Consider the following 21,274-nt stretch of genomic DNA (forward strand, 5'->3'; position numbering starts at 1 on the left):
CGGGAGAGAGTATGAGCGTGCAGCGTTTAAAGCTTAGAAGTACTGACCTTACTTTGAGTTTGATTCCATAAAAAGTGATAAAAACATTTGTGTCCGCTGTGCGTGGGAAGAAAACTTTTTACAGCGAAAAAAAACATTGAACAACTTCCAAGCAAGCACCGAGTAGCTACCACGTAATGGGAAACTCAGAGAAACTCGCGGCTTCTTCAACTGACCGCTGCAGCACACCTGCACCAGGGTAAACTTGCGCCTGCTTTACAGGTGAAAATAGAGCAACAGGACTGCTGAGTCTTTGACTTTATTTATTTTCTGCTGTGTTTCACTTGCATCTATTTGAAAGACTGAGTGTAAACACAAAAAACTATTTTATTTTATGAGCTGGAATGTGCAGAAAATAGGTTTACATGTTAAACTAATTTATTCAAGTCAGAGAATGTTGCATATAATTAAATGTTTGCTTGATGCATAAAGTTAAAAGATTAAAACTGATAAAGTTAAATAAAAGAGACTTTTCCATTTGATTACATTTTGTATGATGGATTATGCAGAAAAAGTAGAATTGGGCTGAAAGATCTATCACTTTATCACCTACTCAGGTTGTAAATCGTGTTTTTAAAAGTAACTAAGCAATTAATTACTTTTGAAAATAAGTGATCAGTAAAGTAACGGGATTACTTTTGGGGGAAGTAATCAGTAATTAGTTACTTTTTTCAAGTAACTTGACCAACGCTGCTTGCTGCACATTGTTTCCAACTCGATCTCTCTAACTATTCGATTCTGTCCTGATTCACATATAACTCATGACAAACCTGTTTCTATAGTTTTTGCCAACTCTCTCCTTTTGTTAGGTGTGGCTGTGTGCAGACAGGAATAGGACCCAAGGTGCAGACTCCGGAGACAGAACTTAAACCAAAACAGCTTTAATGCTGAACTCAAACATAACATAACTGGGGGAAAAAGGTCAAAAATAAACTAACACCAGCAGATTGACAAAACACACAGCAAAATAAACGGTAGATCACGACACAGACACAGAGAAACACAGGGCTTAAATACACAGAGGGAGCAATCAGGGAATGGGTAACAGGAGGGAAACACAGCTGGGGCAAATCAGGCCTAACGAGACAAGGGGAAGCAAAACCAGACACATTAACATCAGACATGGACTTTCAAAGTAAAACAGGAAACACATAACACAGACTCGCACGCACTGCAACAGAGGGAACAGAGACGTGGGACCAGGGCAGACACAAACACTGACTGGACACGGGGATATAGCCACTAAGGACACACAGAGACGCGAACTAGACAAGGGGATACAGCTGACAGGGGAGACAGAGCAGCTAGAGAAGACAGAGACATAAACTATAAGAGAGAACTCAAACAAACCAAAGACTAGAAAGTATAAATAATTAGATTAGATTAGATAGAACTTTATTAATCCCTCGGGTGGGTTCCTCTGGGAAATTCGATTTCCAAAAAGCACAGCACCGACAGAAGTTTCAGAGTTACAGAATATTATATATATATATATATATACGAAGGGGATAAATAGAATAAATAGGAATAAAAAATAAAAATACAAGTGAATGAATTGCACATTTCAAGTATTGAGTCTATTGCACCGTTGACTATTTACAAAAGTATTGCACAGTGGGGTGAAGAGGCACTACAGCTTAGTTGTTCCCCCTCCTTTGTCCTCCTGTCTCCCCTCCCTCTCCCCTCCAGAGAGGAGTTAAACAGTCTGATGGCGTGTGGGACAAAGGAGTTTTTAAGTCTGTTAGTTCTTGTCTTGGGGAGAAGCAACCTGTCACTGAACAGACTCTTCTGGTTGTTAATGGCCGTGTGCAGAGGATGCCCAGCATTGTCCATAATGTCCATCAGTTTCTTTAGTGTCCTTTTCTCTGCCACTGTCACCAGAGTGTCCAGCTTCATGCCGACCACAGAGCTAGCCCTCCTGATCAGTTTCTCCAGCCTGGATGAGTCCTTCTTTGCTGTGCTGCTCCCCCAGCACACCACAGCATAGAAAAGTACTCCAGCAACCACTGACTGGTAAAACATCCTCAGGAGCTTCCTGCAGATGTTAAAAGACCTCAGCCTCCTGAGGAAGTACAGTCGGCTTTGGGCTTTTTTATACAGGTGCTCTGTGTTGCATGACCAGTCCAGTTTATTGTCCACCCACAGCCCGAGGTACTTGTACTTGTTGACCACCTCCACCTCCTCCCCCTCTATCTGAACCGGCAGTGGACCTGCTCTGGACCTCCCGAAGTCCACAACCAGTTCCTTAGTCTTTGAGGTGTTGAGTTGCAGGTGGTTTGTGTGACTCCATGCGACAAAGTTCCTCACCAGACTTCTGTACTCCTCTTCCTGATCATCCCAGATACACCCCACGATGGCTGTGTCGTCTGCAAACTTCTGAATGTGGCATAATTCAGAGTTGTAGCAGAAGTCAGAGGTGTACAGGGTGAAGAGAAGAGGGGACAGCACAGTTCCCTGTGGTGCTCCTGTGCTGCTGACCACAGTGTCAGACGTGATGTCCTTCAGCCTGACGTACTGTGGTCTGTCAGTGAGGTAGTCGGAGATCCAAGCCACCAGGCAGGGGTCCACCTCCATCCTGTTCAGTTTTTCCTGAAGCATACAGGGCCGGATGGTATTAAAGGCACTGGAAAAGTCAAGAAACAGGATCCTGACCGTGCCTTTTCCCCCATCCAGGTGTGAGTGGGCTCTGTGTAGGAGGTACAGGATGGCATCCTCCACTCCGACACCCGCCTTGTATGCAAACTGTAGTGGGTCCTGGGCATGTTGTACCTGTGGTCGGAGGAGGTTGAGGAAGAGCCGCTCTAGAGTCTTCATAAGATGTGACGTCAGTGCCACCGGTCGGAAGTCATTCAGCTCATTGGGCCGGTTCTTTTTGGGGACCGGGACGATGCAGGATGTCTTCCATAGGGCGGGCACTCTCCCCAGTCGCAGACTGAGGTTGAAGACTCGTTGTAGCGGCTCCCCAAGTTCAGCAGCACACGCCTTTAGCATCCTAGGACACACCTTGTCTGGGCCTGCTGCCTTTCTGGGGCGAAGCTTCCTCAGTTGTCTCCTGACCTGATCCACTGTGACACTGGGAGATGTTTGGGAGGAGGGGAGGGGGGGAGATGTCTTGCTGCTGAGAGAGGGATTGGAGGAGGGGGGTGTCATGGTGTCAGGAAGGGGTGGAAGCGAGGGAGGTAGGGGAGTGGGGAGAGGACTCTGTAGTAAAGGTGAGGGTGGGGGGGTTGTGGGCTGGTCAAACCTGTTGAAGAAGTTGTTGAGTTCGTTTGCCTTCTCCACAGTCCCCCCCACTGTGCTTTTCTTGGTGTTGTGGCCTGTGATGGTTTTCACACCATTCCAGACCTCCCTCATATTGTTCCTCTCCAACTTCTGCTCCACCTTCCTCCTGTAGGTGTCCTTTGCTTCCCTCAGGCAGCGTTTCACCTCCCGCTGTGCTGCTTTCATCTCCTCCTTCACTTTGCTCCTGAAAGCCTTCTTCTTCATGTTGAGGACAGCTTTGACTTCCTGTGTTACCCACGGTTTGTTATTAGGATAACACCGTACCGTCTTAGCAGGGACGACCGTGTCCACACAAAAGTTGAGGTAGTCTGTAAGACAGTGTGTCGCCCCCTCTATGTCCTCACCATGTGGGCTCAGGAGCACATCCCAGTCTGTGGTGTCATAGCAGTCTCTCAGAGCATCCTCCTTTTCTGGGGTCCATCTCCGGATGGAGCGCGTTGTGACCGGCTGCCTTTGGACGAGGGGTGTGTATTGTGGCTGTAGGTAAACCAGGTTGTGGTCTGACTTCCCTAGTGGGGGGAGGGGGGTGGCTCTGTATGCATCTCTCACATTAGCATACAGTAGGTCAATTGACCTGTTGCTCCTTGTGGGACAATTCACAAACTGGTGAAAAGCAGCCAGAGTAGAGTCCAGTGTGGCATGGTTAAAGTCTCCAGATATAATAATGAAAGCCTCGGGGTTTTGTGTCTGAAGTCTTGCTGTGACTGTGTGTATTTTCTCACAGGCAGCTGTTGCGTCGGCCCTCGGAGGGATGTAAACACACACACAGATCACATGACTGAACTCCCGAGGTAGATAATATGGCCGCAAGCTAACAGCTAGCAGCTCCATACCGAAACTTTAACGGAGACGTGTCCAGGGTTACAGTATCTGTTGTTAACGTAGACAATGAGTCCCCCACCTCTGCTTTTTCCGCTGGGCTGCGTGTCCCTATCGGCTCTCATGGATGTGAAACCGCATAGGTCTACGTTAGCCTGCGGCGTTAGCTCGGTTAGCCACGTCTCCGTGAAGATAAACAAGCTGCACTCACGGTATAGTCTGTGGTTGTTCAGAGCGCACAGTTCGTCAATCTTATTCTGTAACGAGTTCACGTTGCCCATGATCACTGTCGGGATTGATGGTTTGAATCGCCTCCGGTGATCCGCTCTCCTCGCTCCAGCTTTGCAGCCTCTGTAGCTCCTCTTTAGCTCGGCCGGGATGTTGTGTCGCATGCCGGTCTGTCCCTTTGTTTTTAGTGCCAGCAGCTCCGCTCTCGAATAGATGACGGAACTGGTTCCAGAAGTTTTAAAAAGTGCATTATCCATCTTGTATCGCTATATCTAAGAGGTATAAGTAGAGGAAGGTGAAAAAAAGTTTGAAAAGCCTAGTCTAAAAAAGTTAAAGTTAACAAAAAAGGTGCGGTGTTGCAGAGCTACTTGGAAAGGCTGCCGTCACTCCAGCGCCATCTTGTAACCAATATAATATAATAAACTCAAAACCCCTGGGTCAACGACCCAGGCATCCTAACACCTTTTTGAAGATGTTTTATCTTTTATAACCTTTCTTTAATGTGGGTTTTCTGGATTTTAGTTTTTCTTTTACTGTTCCTTTGTTCTGTCTCTCACCCTTAAAATTAAGCAATCATTAAATTAGAGACTGTTCATTTCTGACTTACAAATTCACAAAGTGATCAAATAGTTATTTGCCCATTTATTCCTCCTGAGAGTTTTCATAAAGCGGGACACTATCTTTAGAATCTAAAACCTTGTTTTTGTATTAGGCTGTTAATGTGGTTTTTAATGTGCTAGAGTTGTGTATTTTACCATGGTTTACGGTGACCGACTCATTTTTGGAACCAACCTAAAGTGGCCTTAGAGGCCTTGAAGTTTCTGTTACTTCCACAATTACTTTATTTTTCACCTCATTTCTGGTCTGTCGCCTACAGTCTGAAAGGTTTTGTCCTTATATAAGGTCTGATTTGTTTGATTTGACGACTGGCTACATTTCTAAACTGTAATCAAAGAAATGCTTACTAGCAACACATTTCTACCTCTATTCAATTCAGTTCAATTCAATTTTATTTACACAGCGCCAAATCACAACAGCAGCCGCCTCAAGGCTCTTTATATTGTTAGTAGATCGTACAATAATACATACAGAGAAAAACCCAACAATCATATGACCCCCTATGAACAAGCACTTTGGCGACAGTGGGAAGGAAAAACTCCCTTCTAACAGGAAGAAACCTCCGGCAGAAACAGGCTCAGGGAGGGGCGGGGCCATCTGCTGTGATTGGTTGGGGTGCCTTATATGTTGTTTGCTTCACTAAGAGCTACATTTGTTTAGAGGATAATCCAAATTTTTGTGTTCCTCCAGCTGTTAGAAATGACCGGAACAAGAAGAAGAAGGAGAGCCCAAAGCCGGATCTGGCAGAGAGCTACGAGCTGACAACTGAGCTGGAGACAATCATTGAAAAGATCCGTAGGGCTCATCAAGAAACGTTCCCCTCCCTCTGCCAGCTTGGCAAGTACACGACGGTAAGTATGATTTAACAAGGTGCCTGAACAACGTCATTCTGCAACGAGCATTTAGTTGTATTATTTTTTTATGCAGTAAATGTTACATTGTTACTTTGACTTTATGCCCCTGTATGGCCATATCCCTGTATGGCAATGTGTTTCTGTGGTTTGATCCAGCTACTGCACCAGTACAATTCAAATTTAAGTGCATTTTATTTATAAAGCACCAAATCACAAAAAACAGTTGCCTCGGGGCACTTTGTAAATACCCTACAATAATACATGGCGAGTGAAAAGAGGTAAGATAAGGACAAACAGAAGGAGCTCATTATCATACTTTTGTACTGTACTCTAAATCTCCCTGTAATGCAACTTGAGACCTCAGATGTATGCCTCTGATAGTCCTCACAGAACCTCAGTGACAATTGTTGTTCCCCTCTCAGCAGCCATATATTCGATATAAATTGTGACGAGTAGAATAAAAGTGCAGCAACCACATCGTGATTTTAGCCTCAGAGTTCGATGGTAATAGTGTTTGTTTACAGCAGTTTTTATAGAATGCAACAGATTGGAGAAACTAAACAAAAGCTGTAAATACTGGAAGACTTAGCCATTGTCAAAAGCAAATCCTCATCAGGGAGATTTTTGCAGACCAGCAGCTGCCCATCCGTCTGGCTGGGGCTCACTCCAACCTCCAGTTTTTGACATGTCTGAAAAGTGGAATAAATGTCGTAAACCCAACTTGTGTCCTTTTATCCTCGGGTAAATTAAACCACAGATTTGTGCACTGAGTTAAGCTGGGTGCTCGCAAGGCCTTTCTCCCCCTTCTGTCATCTGCCAGTAGACATCAAGGCCGAGAGTTATTTAAAGTTATTTAAATGCCAAACTAAAAAGCAATGAAATGCCAGATAGTTGGAGACTGCTAATCCACAAAGGGCCTTGTCAATCAGAAACTAGAGATGGACCGATCCGATATTACGTATCGGTATCGGTCCGATACTGACCTAAATTACTGGATCGGATATCGGAGAAAAATAAAAAATGTAATCCGATCCATTAAATATCACGAAAGCACCTCACAAAACTTGCAACACGCCGTAACTCACCTCAGAAGTTAGCACGTCGGAGCAGTATGCATCACGTGATAGAGCAGCTGTGGCATGCGGGACCTGTCGGTGGTCTGGATAGCATTTGGAGCTTCGCTAGCAACCCGGCATTTCATCTCCGACAAAGTTATCCCCGAGAGAAGTAAAGCAAGTGTGTAAGTCCATCTCTGAATGTTTGTAAAGCATTCCTGCGTTAAGCTTAACAAGCGATATATGGAGCGACTGCCTCTTCTTGCTGCTACTTCAATCATGAAACTGCTTAAATGATCAGCTGATCGGCTTTTCTGTCGCGAGTCCGTGTCTCTTGTTTGCTTTTGGCCCACTTTGCACCAGAAAGAGGAAACCAGCGGCTGAACAACAGCAGCACGTTTAAGCTTGATAAACTGTTGTTAGAATTTATTTAATATTTCTTTCTACACCAGGATCCTTTTCTACGTAGCTGACGCTGGTAACTGTGCAGGGGCGGATCTAGCAAAGTTTAGCCAGGGGGGCCGATAGGGCATTAACAGGGAAAAGGGGGCACAAAGACATACTTTTCTTTCTTATTCTCATTTAAAATGTCTAGCTTTTAATAAATAATTATCTGACACCCAAAGTTTTAATTTGATGTAAAATGAATAGAAGTCAATTACTGTATATAGTGACTATTAAGTCTAATATATATACCCTAGTAAGCTATAGTACTTTTTCCTTTGGGAAGGTACCATCTGTGCAGTCTGCAATTTTGTTGAAGAAAGATGTTGAATCTATTTAATATTTCTTGAAAAATAATTGATTTCTGTGCATTTTTTTTCACACTGCATCAAATTAAGGTTGATTACGTTGATTAAGCATCATGAGGTGGAGCGTGAGGGGTGGTTCCCTATTTTTTATTTATTTATTTTTGTTGTTGCTGGGAGTTGGAACCCTATTAGTTAGGTTGCTTAATATTTATGCTAAGTACTCTTTAAAATACCAGAATAGGGAGGATGGTGCAGGTTTAAGTTTATTAGATTGATCAGTATTGCTGAACTATGAAATATTTTTTTTTGCATACAGGTATAACAGAATAGCTTTAGTGTAGTTGTTGTTTTAAACTTGAGTATGAACTTATACAAAATGCAGCAAGATATTTAAAAAACAGTTTTGTTGATTAAAAAACATTATATCGGATTCATATCGGTATCGGCAGATATCCAAATTTATGATATCGGTATCGGTATCGGACATAAAAAAGTGGTATCGTGCCATCTCTATCAGAAACATCAGGACCTGGTTTGTCCAGTCTGAAAGCAGATGAGCTTTCCCACTGAGGGAAGGTTCTGCACTCAGTGTGACATGGCAAAAAAGTAAGAGGTGATAGAAATGTTTAGAAACTCTCCAAAGTACCATCTCCTACTTGACGTCAGCTAAATTCTGTGATGCTTTCACAGGCAAACAGTAGGAGCTGCATTACAGCTGATACATTCATAGCATGTTGAGACAATATTGACTTGATTGTGTTTGTTTTTAACCTAACAGAGAGCGTTTGGTGGCAGGAGATTGGGGTGTATGTTTAATGAACTAGTGGTAGTACTAGTTTTAGTCATCACATCAGATTTCATAAGTGAGTATTTTTTTTAATCCACTGGCAGTTATAATATGCCTCTCTTTTTGGGGAAGTGATAATAAACCTCTGGGTTGGATATGAGATCTTAAAGGGGAACAAACCAGCTTATAGTACAGCAATTTTGCTCCAATGTATGCAGTTGTATACTGATTCTGTTGTCTCAGTGTAAGCAGCGCTTGCTGTTTGTTGGAGTGGTTAGTGTGGTTCGTGCTAATTATACTTGTTTATAGATTGCGAGAAATCCCTCATTATTACAATCGATTGGATCCTGATGCGCCTTTTGATTCGTGCTTGTCTGAAAAGTAGACCAGCTCCCGCTCCCCTAGATTATGTTAAAGCACCAATTATGTGGTGAAATATTCAAATCCTGGTCTGCAGTTATTTAGGAGTTCATTGCTGGGTTAGCTGAGATAGCTGTGCAATTGAGAGGGCTTAGCTCAACAATGAATAATGCTTCATTGACAGTGATGGTAATGAAAAATGAGCCTGGCAGTTTCAAAGACAAAATAAAGCACTGAGCCACACTGGCTCCAGGCACTGATGGTGGTGGTATATGCCACTGCAATACAGTGCTCAGCTTGATGATATTTGCCACCTTAGAGTTTTGCGTGCTATCACAATCCTTCACATGTGGTGGCTGCTTTTACTGCCTTTTCCATCTCTGCATCTGCACATGAGTTTTTCTGATGTACAGTTTTTCACACTACTAGTGTATTTTGTAATGTTGCAACTGTCTTTGGATAAATGTTGGTAAATTAAATCAGAATTCCCCAGCAACTGTCTTGTTTGGTCCTATTGAATTATGGGACTGGTGTAATTAACTGTGCGTGTGTGTGTGTGTGTGTGGTGGTGGTGGGGGTGTTATTCTCCCGTCCTCTCAAGTTCCCCTTATTCTAGCCTTTCCCTTTACACCCAGAAGGAAGAGCAAGATAAGTTGTTTTAATATCGGCCATCAGCCCAACGTGCACTGAGCAAATGCACACACGTGTGTGTTGCACCGTCACATCCTCCATCCCTATGAATCTGGATGTCAGTCAGTTTTATGTGTCTGTAATGCTGTTGTGTGGACTAGAGCTCATTGTCTGTGATTTAAGCACAGCCCTAATGTGCTGCTCACTTAACCCCAGATCATATTTAATGGTCTCTCTCTCCATTTATCTGACTCTCTCTCTTTATTGGCTTGTGAATAGATTTCTTGCTTGTGATGGTGTCCAGCATCTGTGCTAACTGCCTCTCATACAACCTCAGACGAATGAATGTGCTGTAAAGCCAGATTCCTCTGGTTGTCTGTGCCGTCTTAAACCGAACTCCACTCTTCCTTATGAGAGCTGCTCTCACTTCCTCCTCACTAATCCCCTGCAGTTCCTGATTCACTAACTGTTTTCTATTTGTCCTCCTCTTGCTCTCATTCATCAGATCTTCAGCCTTTCATCAGGTTTTCTCTGTATGTATTATTGTAGGGTGTACCTTACAATATAAAGCACCTTGAGACGACTGTTGTTGTGATTTGGCGCTGTATAAATAAAATTGAATAAAATTGAATTGAATCATCTTCTCAGTAGATTTTCTCTAATTGGTAGCACATTTTCATTTGTCCTCAATCACTCTAACCTGCTGCACATCCTTTCCAGCCTGATCTCTCTGCCTACATGTCCTTTGCTCCTTCCTTGGTGTCTTGCCTTACATACAACTCACTATACATATATAAATTATATATCACAAGTAGGGCTGGGTATCGTCGCTGATTTCTAGAATCGATTTGATTCCAATTCACAAGGTCCCGAATCGATTCAATCCAAGATTCGATTCGAATCGGGGAAATTTTGCCTCAGTCAGAAATATTATAAATCAGATCATGCATCAGTACATTCCCATATTTTTATATCTATAAAAAGAAAGCTGACACTTGTGAGCTTTTATCAAAAGTGTGAGCATCACAGCCTTTGTGTCAAAGTAACTGAGGATAAAACACAGAAAAACATGGAGGTGATTTTCCTGGCCGGGGATTTATAAAAATATTCTGCAGTAGATCAAAAACGAAAGAAAACCTTTAATCAACTTATGAACATTACCTGATGCTGCTGGAGTAATGCAGAGCAAAGTTACAGAGGTTTAATGAGAGACACAGCTGAGTGTTTTGCAATTTTGCATAATTAAAAAGTTTAAATTTGTTCAGTATTGAACAGCAGAAATGAGGTTTTCTTTTTCGGAAGTAAGTAAAAGGAAAAAACAGCGGCCGACAGCGCTGTAAACAACGGCAGACTTGTGATAGCAAGCAAGCGAATAATGCAGAAAACAGATTTTTAGACGGGAAACTGTTCTTGAAGTACAGAGAGAGAGAGAGAGAGAGAGAGAGAGAGCTGTGCATGAAGTGTGGTGGAAGCAAAACAGTGAGGGAATTCATGACGATGTTTATGTGAAGCGTAGTTTGGATCTTCTTTTGCTGCTGGTTCAGTCAATATTGTTTGGAGAGAGATCAAACTAACAGCTTTAGAATCAGCGCAAAAAGGACGTAAACACAAAGCGCGGACCCGCCGAAACATCAGAATCAGCGAGCTGTCGGCTTTCAGCCCCGACCGTGTCCGTGCTGTCGGGTGAGAAAGTCACATCTCACTGATCCTGATCCGTCGGCGGTCCGAGCTTTGTGTTTGTGTCTCTGTGCAGAATCTGTGTTCCTGCTCTCATTTACTGTTTAGCTGTTTGGTGGTTGTTGAAATGTTGTGAGGTTTAACCTGAGGCTCTGGCGATTTAAAAGTCGATTCAGGATTTTAATGAATCAACTTTACATTATCCAAGCTAGAATCGATTTTAATCGATAAATCAATCATCAAAGCCCACCCCTAATCACTATATATCAAACTTACATGTTTCAGATCATCAAACAAACTGTAATATTAGACAAAGATAACCAGAGTAAATAGATGTGTTTTTCAAATGATGATTTCATTATTTAAGGGAGAAAGGTTATCCAACCCTGCCTAATCCTGTGTGAAAAGTCATTGCCCCTCTTGTTAAATCATGAATTAACTGTGATTAACCACATTTTTTGGAAAGCTGTGTTCAGTTTCACTAAACACACTCAGGCCCGATTACTGGCAGACCTGTTGAGTCAAGAAATCACCTAAATAGAACCTCCCTGATGCAAGCTAAAAGATCTCAAGAGCAACAAATATTGCTAAGATCGAAGGAAACACATGAGTCACTGGCAATCATCAGTCTGAAGAGGGTTACAAAGCCATTTCTAAGGTTTTGGGAGTCCAGTGAATCATGGTGAGAGCCATTATGCACAAATGGGGAAACCTTGGAACAGTGGTGAATATTTTCCAGGAGAAGCTGGCCTACCAAAATGACTCCAAGAGCAACTGAGACTCATCCAGGAGGTCAAAAAAAGAACTGAGAACAACATTAAGGAACCACAGGCTTCACATGTCTCAGTTAAGGTCGGAGTTCATAATTCAACCACAAGAAAGAGGCTGGGCAAAAATGGCATCTATGTTCAACGAGAAAACACTTGCTGGAAAAGTAAAGAACACAAAGGCTCGTCTCACATTTGCCCAAAACATCGAGACAATGCTGAAGACATTTGGGAAAATATTCTGAAGAGACAAAAGCCGAACTCTTTGGAAGGTTTGAGTTCCATTAAATCTGGCATTAAGCTAACACAGCAAAGGGAACATCGAACCAACAGTAAAATATGTTGGTGGTAGTGTGATGGTCTGGGGCTGTTTTGCTGCTTCAGGACCTGAAAGACTTGCTGTGGTCGATGGAACCATGAATTCTGCTGTCTTTCTCCTGTCCAGAGGATACACCTTCTTGGCAGTTTCTCTCTTATTATGACAGTAATCATTTGAATAAGAGAAGCGGTAATATTAAAACCATTAACTTCTGCAACTACAAGGCCAGCGTAAATTATTGTGACCTGTCCAAAAATGGCATCCTGGGATCGAGCTCGGTTTTAACCACCCTTACCCTTCCACCCACTGTTCTTCAGTTAATCTGTGGGCCCCCATAAACAGACAAACAAAAACTATCACTATTTAACAATTTAACAAGATAAACAACATCAGATTAATTTATACAATCTGATCTTTGTCTGCACAATACATGGACATGTAGCATGCAGACATGTTTCTGCATTCCTTGCTGGCTTAAGATTGTAAAATATAAATGCCAATGTAGTTAAATACATATCTGTTGTTATTATTACATGAGTATGACCAATGGTGGAGTCATTTTGAAAAATATTCCCTTAGGAAAAGAAGCAAGAAAACATCATGAAAAGACCACAGTACACATAAAAGTCTACTATTTGAAATGTGCATAAAACATCAAAACTAAGAATTATTATTCTGTACAAAAATGTCCTCCAACAGCGTCAAATGGATTAATATTACTGCAGGAGCTCACTTTAAATACTTTCTTCATTTCTGTTTAATGTTCAGCAAAATATTCCTTACATGAGTGTGTGCGGTGACAGCGAGGACCAAGTAACACTGAAACTAAATCAGCTAAAAACACATAAAAATATTAGTTAAAAAATCAACTGAATTAAAAGACTGAACAGTGTGTGACATAGTTAACTGTCAATAAAGATGAAGGTGGGGTGTTGGCAAACAGGTAGGTAGACTTATTTCTGTCATGGACAATCTCCAAAAAGCCCTGAACAACAGCATTTCAAACCATTAATCGCTTTCTTTAATAAAATGTCACACTTTAAAAGCCGCTTAACTGTGGGCCACATCAATTCGCACATTATGAACATTACACAAAAAGACAACGAACACAAGGCGGAAAAATAAAATAAGCTGACTTTCATGTGCTTTGTGAAAATGCAGTACTGCAAACGATGTTCACGTAAAACTTGAAAAACAAATCAACTGCGACTAATAGTGTGTCACAGTGCACTAAATCTAACAGCAACACAACCATGAATCATCATCCCTCAAAATGAGTAACAACAGAAAACCCATTAAAAACAATCAGGCTTAGATTAAGAGGGTTTTTGTATGTTTGTTTGTTTTATACAAAAATCAGCAATCAGCTAACTCCCTCAGCTGAAGTAACATTTTTGTTCAGGTCAAAATGTCAACATGAATGATGAGATCTCAGTTTATTTCAAATAAGTCCAGCAGCAGAAGTAAAATCTTTCAGCTGGAACAGATGTAGCAGGGATGGAGAGATCCCAAGCTGACGTAACCGTGGGAAGCACTACATCTGCCATAGTCGCCGCACGAAGCAGCAACTGCTCACCTTTCGCCACTGAAGTGGGTCTTCATTAGGTGAAAGACCAGTCGAGTATCACTCCAGCTCGTCTATGGGCTCTTTATAGACATCCCCAAAAGAGGAAGTTAAGCAAGTGACTGCACATTTCTCTGTTTAGTTCATTTCCTGCTATTCTTGGTAGATACAGAAGGAGAAATAATTATTCGATCCCTGATAAATTTGTTTGCTCACTTGAGCAATGAGCAGTCTCTATTTTTACAGTAGTTTAATTTTAACAGCGAGAGACAGAGTATCAACCAAAAACCCAGAAACAGCACGTTACATAAAAGCTCTGAACTGATTTGAATGTTGCTTCGTGTATATGTGTGCATTGGATTGGTAATAAAGAAGGTACCTAGAATTCATGAAGTTATGGTGTGCACCCCGAGCAGTTCATCGCATGGTTTAACCTGGTGACTGTCTAGTTCAATAGTATTCTTCTATTGTACGGTAGGTTGCTGTTGTTAAATATATTATCATACGTAATATAATGTTCATTTTTCCTTCTTCGAGCACAACAAAACCTGAAAGTAGGTTTTATTTTTCAAACAAACATTTTAAATATCACCTCTGTCACTGACATGAAAAATACACAATAATGAGTCTCTCTGGTTAGTCTGTAAATCTAATGTGAACTCAGATGCTTTCTGCTCTTGACTTTATAATAGTTATTTATGGAGAGTAAACAAGCTAATTGTCCAAGGAGTTTGCTTGGTGAGACAAAGCCCTCTGTCAGCATCTCTGAGCAGTTGCATTTGTGATTGGAACAGCAACAGTCAATTACAGTAACACAAAGGCTTTGTGTCCATATCTCCTGAGGTCTGTGAGTCACACTGTGTGCACTCCTGCCACATCACAGTGCTTCTGTAGGCCAGGGCAACTACACAGACATCTTTAACGTGTCATTTTTAACACAGTTGTGCGAGCTGTTGTGTGAAGCAAAAATCCAGATAGATGGATAGCCACTCATTCTTTCTTGACTGTCAAACTCCCATGTCCCATTTTTGCTGTCAGTTAGTGTTTCCTAGTACAGCCTACTAGTCGATACTGTTATACTTCTTTGAAGTCTACCAGCTGGAGCGCATGCGTATTGGTGCGTTGAGATTTAAATTCTCCATGGATGAATTTACAACAGAAAACAAGCAAACAGAATGCAAAGAAAACAGACGAGGCTCTATGTGGATGTCTGCACGCCTGTCTTATGGTGGGTACCCTGCTGGACTTGCAGACGTGGAAAGTATAATGGCTTGTGGCCCATTAATGATCACCACGTTAGTTCCTTCACGGGCAAACAGTGACATTGCCACAATCCCATACCATTTACACCAGTCCTCATAGTATGATTGTTTGATTAATATGCATGTTGTTGTGAGGCTGGACCTCGGTCTGTGGGACAAGTTCAGCGAGGTGGCCACGAAGTGCATTATCAAGATTGTGGAGTTTGACGAACGAGTGCCTGGCTTCATGATTGTTTTATAATCATGCACGTTGTTTTTCCTTGTTATTTTTGCTTTCGCTCTTTGTTTCAGCGCCCGTCATTTGCGATTACTGCTCCAGGTTGCATCACTTTGCTTTCAGTCTGCCAACCAGTTCACACTTTGCTGGTATCCTGCCGTTTCCATTTGTATGTCTTCTGTTTTCTGGTCTGCTCCTCGCCTGATTGGTTTGCCACACAGTTTGCCTATCCATGTAAAAGTTGTGATCCAAAAATTCTGAAACCAATCAACAGCCATTCATGATTTACACTCAACAAAAATATAAACGCAACACCTGTGTTACTGCTCCCATTCCCCATGGGATGGACGTAGAGACCTAAAATTCATTCCAGATACACAATATAACCATCCCTCCCAAACAGTGGTCACAAATCAGTCCAAATGTGTGGTAGTGGGCACATCTGCTATATTGAGATAATCCATCCCACCTCACAGGTGTGCCACATCAGGATGCTGATCTGACATCATGAGTAGTGCACAGGTGTACCTCAGACTGCCCACAACAAAAGGCCACCCTGGAATGTGCAGTTTTTTTGCACTATTGGGGGTCTGGGGACCCAGAACCGGTCAGTATCTGGTGTGACCACCATTTGCCTCATGCAGTGCAACACATCGTCGCATGGAGTCTATCAGATTGTCAATTGTGGCCTGTGGAATGTTGGTCCACTCCACTTCAATGGCTGTGCGAGGTTGTTGGATATTCGTGGGAACTGGTACACGCTGTCGTATACGCCGGTCAAGCACATCCCGAACATGCTCAATGGGTGACATGTCCGGTGAGTATGCTGGCCATGCAAGAACTGGGACATTCTCAGCTGCCATCTGCCCTGAACAATGTGAACCATGATTCATCCGTGAAGCGCACACCTCTCCAACGTGCCAGACGCCATCGAATGTGAGCATTTGCCCACACAAGTCTGTTACGGCGACGAGCTGGAGTCAGGTCAAGACCCCGATGAGGACGACGGGCATGCAGTTGAGCGTCCCTGAGACGGTTTCTGACAGTTTGTGCAGAAATTGTTTGGTTGTGCAAACCAATTGTTCCAGCAGCTGTCTGGGTGGCTGGTCTCAGACGATCTTGGAGGTGAACCTGCTGGATGTGGAGGTCCTGGGCTGGTGTGGTTACACGAGGTCTGCGGTTGTGAGGCCGGTTGGATGTGCTGCCATATTCTCTGAAACGCCTGTGGAGACGGCTTATGGTTGAGAAATGAACATTCAATGCACGGGCGACAGATCTGGTTGACATTCCTGCTGTCAGCATGCCAATTGCACGCTCCCTCATTGCTTGTGGCATCTGTGGCATTTTGCTGTGAGACAAAACTGCACATTCCAGGGTGGCCTTTTGTTGTGGGCAGTCTGAGGTACACCTGTGCACTACTCATGATGTCAGATCAGCATCCTGATGTGGCACACCTGTGAGGTGGGATGGATTATCTCAATATAGCAGATGTGCCCACTACCACACATTTGGACTGATTTGTGACCACTGTTTGGGAGGGATGGTTATATTGTGTATCTGGAATGAATTTTAGGCCTCTACGTCCATCCCATGGGGAATGGGAGCAGTAACAAAGGTGTTGCGTTTATATTTTTGTTGAGTGTACATTCAATCATCTTCCATTCAATGCCACCTGCTCAGGTACAATCTGTGCAAAGGTCTTTAGTTGCCTTTCATTTCTTTTTCCATTTTGCTGAAATGGGAATTATGTAACCAGTCTGTAAAAAAAACCCTCATTCTTTAACACAGACTGAACTCTCTTTCTTTAGTCATTATTATTCAGGCATAGTTCTTCAAGGACCGTTCTTAAAGGACAATCCAGAGCTCTTCTTTCGATGCTCACTGTCTTTTGTCCTTTCTCTGTCACAGTAATCTCACACTGCTTCAGTAATGTTAAGGTCTGGGGCACAACTCCTCATAGTGTTTCATTGTGTGTGTTTTCTATCCAGGTGTCCTTTTACTGCACTGGCAGTGTATTTGGGTTGATTGTCATACTGGCGAATAACATTTTCCAACATAGCAAATTGGTATGGTCCGGATCTGGCCCACACAATGTGCTTACACATGGCCCACATACCGCAAAGAACAATGGCCCTTTGGTGGCCCAGACCTGGTTTGCCAGAGGTGGCCCATACATGGGCCAGCACAAGCCTGTTGCAGACACAATGGTGGCCCTGTGCTGGCCCAGAACAGTTTCAGCTCTGGCCCCAGATGTCAGCCTAATGTGTACCTTAATCAAGCCATGTAATAACAACATGTGCTGGAACACAATAGTACAAAAGTAACATGACAAATCTCTGTTCACACAGTGAATGGACTGATTCTTATATAGTGTTTTTCTGCTCTCCCGGATTACTAAAAGTGCTCTATACAGCACACCACATTCACACACTTTCTCTAAACTGAGTGCTTCCTAACTACATTGACACTCTTGACATGCAGACTGGAGGAGCCAGGGATCGAACCACTAACCTTCCGATCAGTAGGTGACCTGCTCTACCTTCTGAGCTTCAGCCACCTGGTGGTAAACATGAATAAACTGTCACTAGGTTTTGGATAACGTGTACACTCACAAACCTGTCAAACCTGCATTTGAAACGTTGGCCACCATAGCAGTATAGTACTGCAACATGGCATTTGGGTCTTCTAACTAAAATAGGAACATAAATAGTGCCATCATTGCCAGACCTGGCCCACATCTGGTTGACAGACACCCTGCCATGACACCGGTCAGTCAGAAGTGCCAGCTTGATGCCGGATCCAGGCCAGACCTGTCTGCTATGTGGGTTTGTATATTACACAGTGGATCAAAATCTGATAGTGGACGTTATGTGAATAAACATTCTCTGTCATGATATTTAACAAACACACATGATCTCTGAGAGACAATCACTCGTTCACATTTTCATCTCAAATATTAAACCTGACTTGACTGCATTTAAGCCCTAAACAGAGTTCTGCTACTGAACAAGAAAAAATAAAATCATAAAATAATTAAAGAAAAATAGAAAAACAATGAGTCTAGGATTCATCTTGGCCAATAACTCAAGAAATAATCAGAACAAATCACAGCAGAGGTGAAAGTCACAGACTATGTTATGATTTGAAGTTAAATTCCACAAATCAACAATCTGTTGTAATGATTCTCACTTTAACGCACTGGTCCATGAGACATTATCTCAGGATTGCCTTTCCCTCTTACAGTTCCCGACTTTAGCCCTTCATTTGCCATTACTTTTCTTTCTTTCCTCCCCTGAATCACTTTTACTCTTTCCTGTTTTTATTGCTCTATGGATTCCAACCATCCTTGCCTCCCTGTCATCTTTGGATAGATTCTGCACCATATAGCTGTATTAATGATACCCTGGCTTCAAACTGCTCTGCACTATCTGTCACTGCTCCATTGCTGCATCCCGTCATTGCCAAAGCATCCCTCTGACACTGTTAGGCTCATTATCGCAGGGCCTAGCCACCAGGCTCAGTACAGCATATTCACAACAACAATCTTTGTGTTTTTGAGAGCTTGGGTTTTATGGTGAATATATTCTATATGCACGTCTGAGACATGTGGAGCAGAGTGAAGAGATCATTAGCAGCAATGACGACAGTAGCTGTCTCTTGGCCTGACACTGCTCTCTGTGTATGCGTATATATGTGTGATGCAGAACTCGAGTGCAGACCACCGTGTGAGGTTGGACCTAGGACTGTGGGACAAGTTCAGCGAGCTGGCCACTAAGTGCATTATCAAGATTGTGGAGTTTGCCAAACGAGTGCCTGGCTTCACGGGGCTGACCATTGCAGACCAGATCACACTACTGAAAGCTGCCTGTCTCGACATTCTGGTGGGTGCTTTTATTTTGAAGAAGCAATGTTATTATTTAGTGATTGGACAATGCTTTCTTTTGTACTGGCCTAACATTGATGCGTCTTTTGTCAAGGTGGAAAAGACTTGGATACATCTCAGCCAATCATAATTTTCTTAATATACGAGGCATTGTTCGATGCCAACAATGTATAGCCAAGATCAGCTTTATTGTCAATACTACCATATCATCTCCTGTCTCACAATGTGCAAAACAAATATGTAAATTATAAATGGGGAAAAAAGCGAATAAAAATATGGGATACAAATTCAAAAATATGAATATTGATAAAGAAATATAAAAATGTATTAAACCCTATTATTATTGCAGTCTATATATAAAAATATGATGCATGCTAGGATGAGTATACCCTATACACAATACTGCAGTTTCTGTATTAAATCATATGCAGAATATAGGCACTGTGTCCCTGTCCAGGAGATACTTCTCATTTCCTAATGTGGAAAATTCTTCTGAATACTTTTGTAGGGCTGAGGCAGCTGAAGCAAGCACTAAACATAGAGCACTGGCATTTCCTTTAATGTAGGACAAATTGTGTTCTGGTTTGTGAACCTGAATCATAGCGAGGTGCTTTATATTGTAAGATAAAGAACCTACAATAAAAGAGAGGAAACCCCAACAAACATCCCCTTTGAGCAAGCGCTTGGCAACAATGGGAAGGAAAAACTCCCTTTAAATGGAACCTTGGCAGAACCAGACCTAGGTATGGGGCAGTCATGAGGAGAGGGAGGAAAAAGAAGAAACTATATAGGAGAGACAGACATTAATAATATGTAATGATTACATGCAGAGAGCTGTATAAACACAATGTGAAAAAGGTGAGTGAAGAAGAAATACTCTTTCTTACATGGGAATCCTCGGCAGCCTACACCTATTGCAGCATAACTAAGGGAGGATCCAGGGTCACCTGGTCCAGCCCTAACTATATGCTTTAGCAAAAAGGAAAGTTTGAAGCCTAATCTTGAAAGTAGAGATAGTGTCTGTCTCCTGAATCCAAACTGGAAGCTGGTTCCACAGAAGAGGGGCCTGAAAACTGAAGGCTCTGCCTCCCATTCTACTTTTAAATACTCTAGGAACAACAAGTAGGCCTGCAGAGCGAGAGCGAAGTGCTCTAATAGGGTGATATGGTACTACAAGGTCATTAAGATAAGATGGGGCCTGATTATTTAAGACCTTGTATGTGAGGAGCAGGATTTTGAATTCTGGATTTAACAGGAAGCCAAAACAGGAGAAATCTGCTCTCTCTTTCTAGTCCCCGTCAGGACTCTTGCTGCAGCATTTTGGATCAGCTGAAGGCTTTTCAGGGAGTTTTTAGGACTTCCTGATAATAATGAATTACAGTCGTCCAGCCTGGAAGTAATAAATGCATGAACTAGTTTTTCAGCGTCACTCTGAGACAGGATATTTCTAATTTTAGAGATGTTGCACAAATGGAAGAAAGCAGTCTTACATATTTGTTTAATATGTGCGTTGAAGGACATGTCCTGGTCAAAAATGACTCCAAGGTTCCTCACAGTGTTACTGGAGGCCAAGGTAATGCCATCCAGAGTAAGAATCTGGTTAGATACCATATTTCTAAGATTTTCAGGGCCGAGTACAATAACCTCAGTTTGATCTGAATTAAGAAGCAGAAAGTTAGCGGCCATCCAGGTCTTTATGTCTTTAAGACATTCCTGCAGTTTAACTCATTGGTGTGTGTTATCTGGCTTCATGGACAGATAGAGCTGGGTGTCATCTGCATAGCAGTGTAAATGTATGCTATGTCTTCTAATGATGCTGCCTAAGGGAAGCATGTATAATGTAAACAGAATTGGTCCTAGCACTGAACCCTGTGGAACTCCATAATTAACCTCAGTGTGTGAAGAGGACTCTCCATTTACATGCACAAACTGGAGTCTATTAGATAGATATGATACAAACCACTGCAGTGCAGTACCTGTAATACCTACAGCATGTTCTAATCGCTCTAATAGGATATTATGGTCGACAGTATCGAACGCTGTATAAATAAAATTGAATTGAATTGAATACAAATGATTGTGATGTCACAATCGCAGAATAATACAATAACAATGTGCTGTAATTTCTTTATGTGAAGGGTTCGAAGGATTAGGATTCAGG

At 42.4% G+C, this 21,274-nt stretch overlaps 1 protein-coding gene and 1 pseudogene across 1 annotated transcript in view; one reads left to right on the forward strand and one right to left on the reverse strand.

Annotated features, from left to right (window-relative positions):
- Positions 1-21,274, forward strand: part of LOC147304550 (retinoic acid receptor beta-like) — a 116,740-nt gene that overhangs the window by 76,834 nt on the left and 18,632 nt on the right. The window contains exons 4-5 of the mRNA XM_086279493.1: positions 5,677-5,837; positions 18,935-19,111. Of these exons, the coding sequence (XP_086135619.1) occupies positions 5,677-5,837; positions 18,935-19,111 (338 nt within the window). The remainder of the gene's footprint in view (positions 1-5,676; positions 5,838-18,934; positions 19,112-21,274) is intronic.
- On the reverse strand, positions 3,906-5,033 carry LOC147304552 (uncharacterized; annotated as a pseudogene).

Source organism: Aulonocara sp. 'chitande type north' Nkhata Bay, linkage group LG22 (assembly GCF_057382095.1).
Source record: "Aulonocara sp. 'chitande type north' Nkhata Bay isolate Kocher_YH1m ecotype deep benthic linkage group LG22, A_spYH_male_GT1.1, whole genome shotgun sequence".
NCBI classification, from domain to species: domain Eukaryota; kingdom Metazoa; phylum Chordata; class Actinopteri; order Cichliformes; family Cichlidae; genus Aulonocara; species Aulonocara sp. 'chitande type north' Nkhata Bay.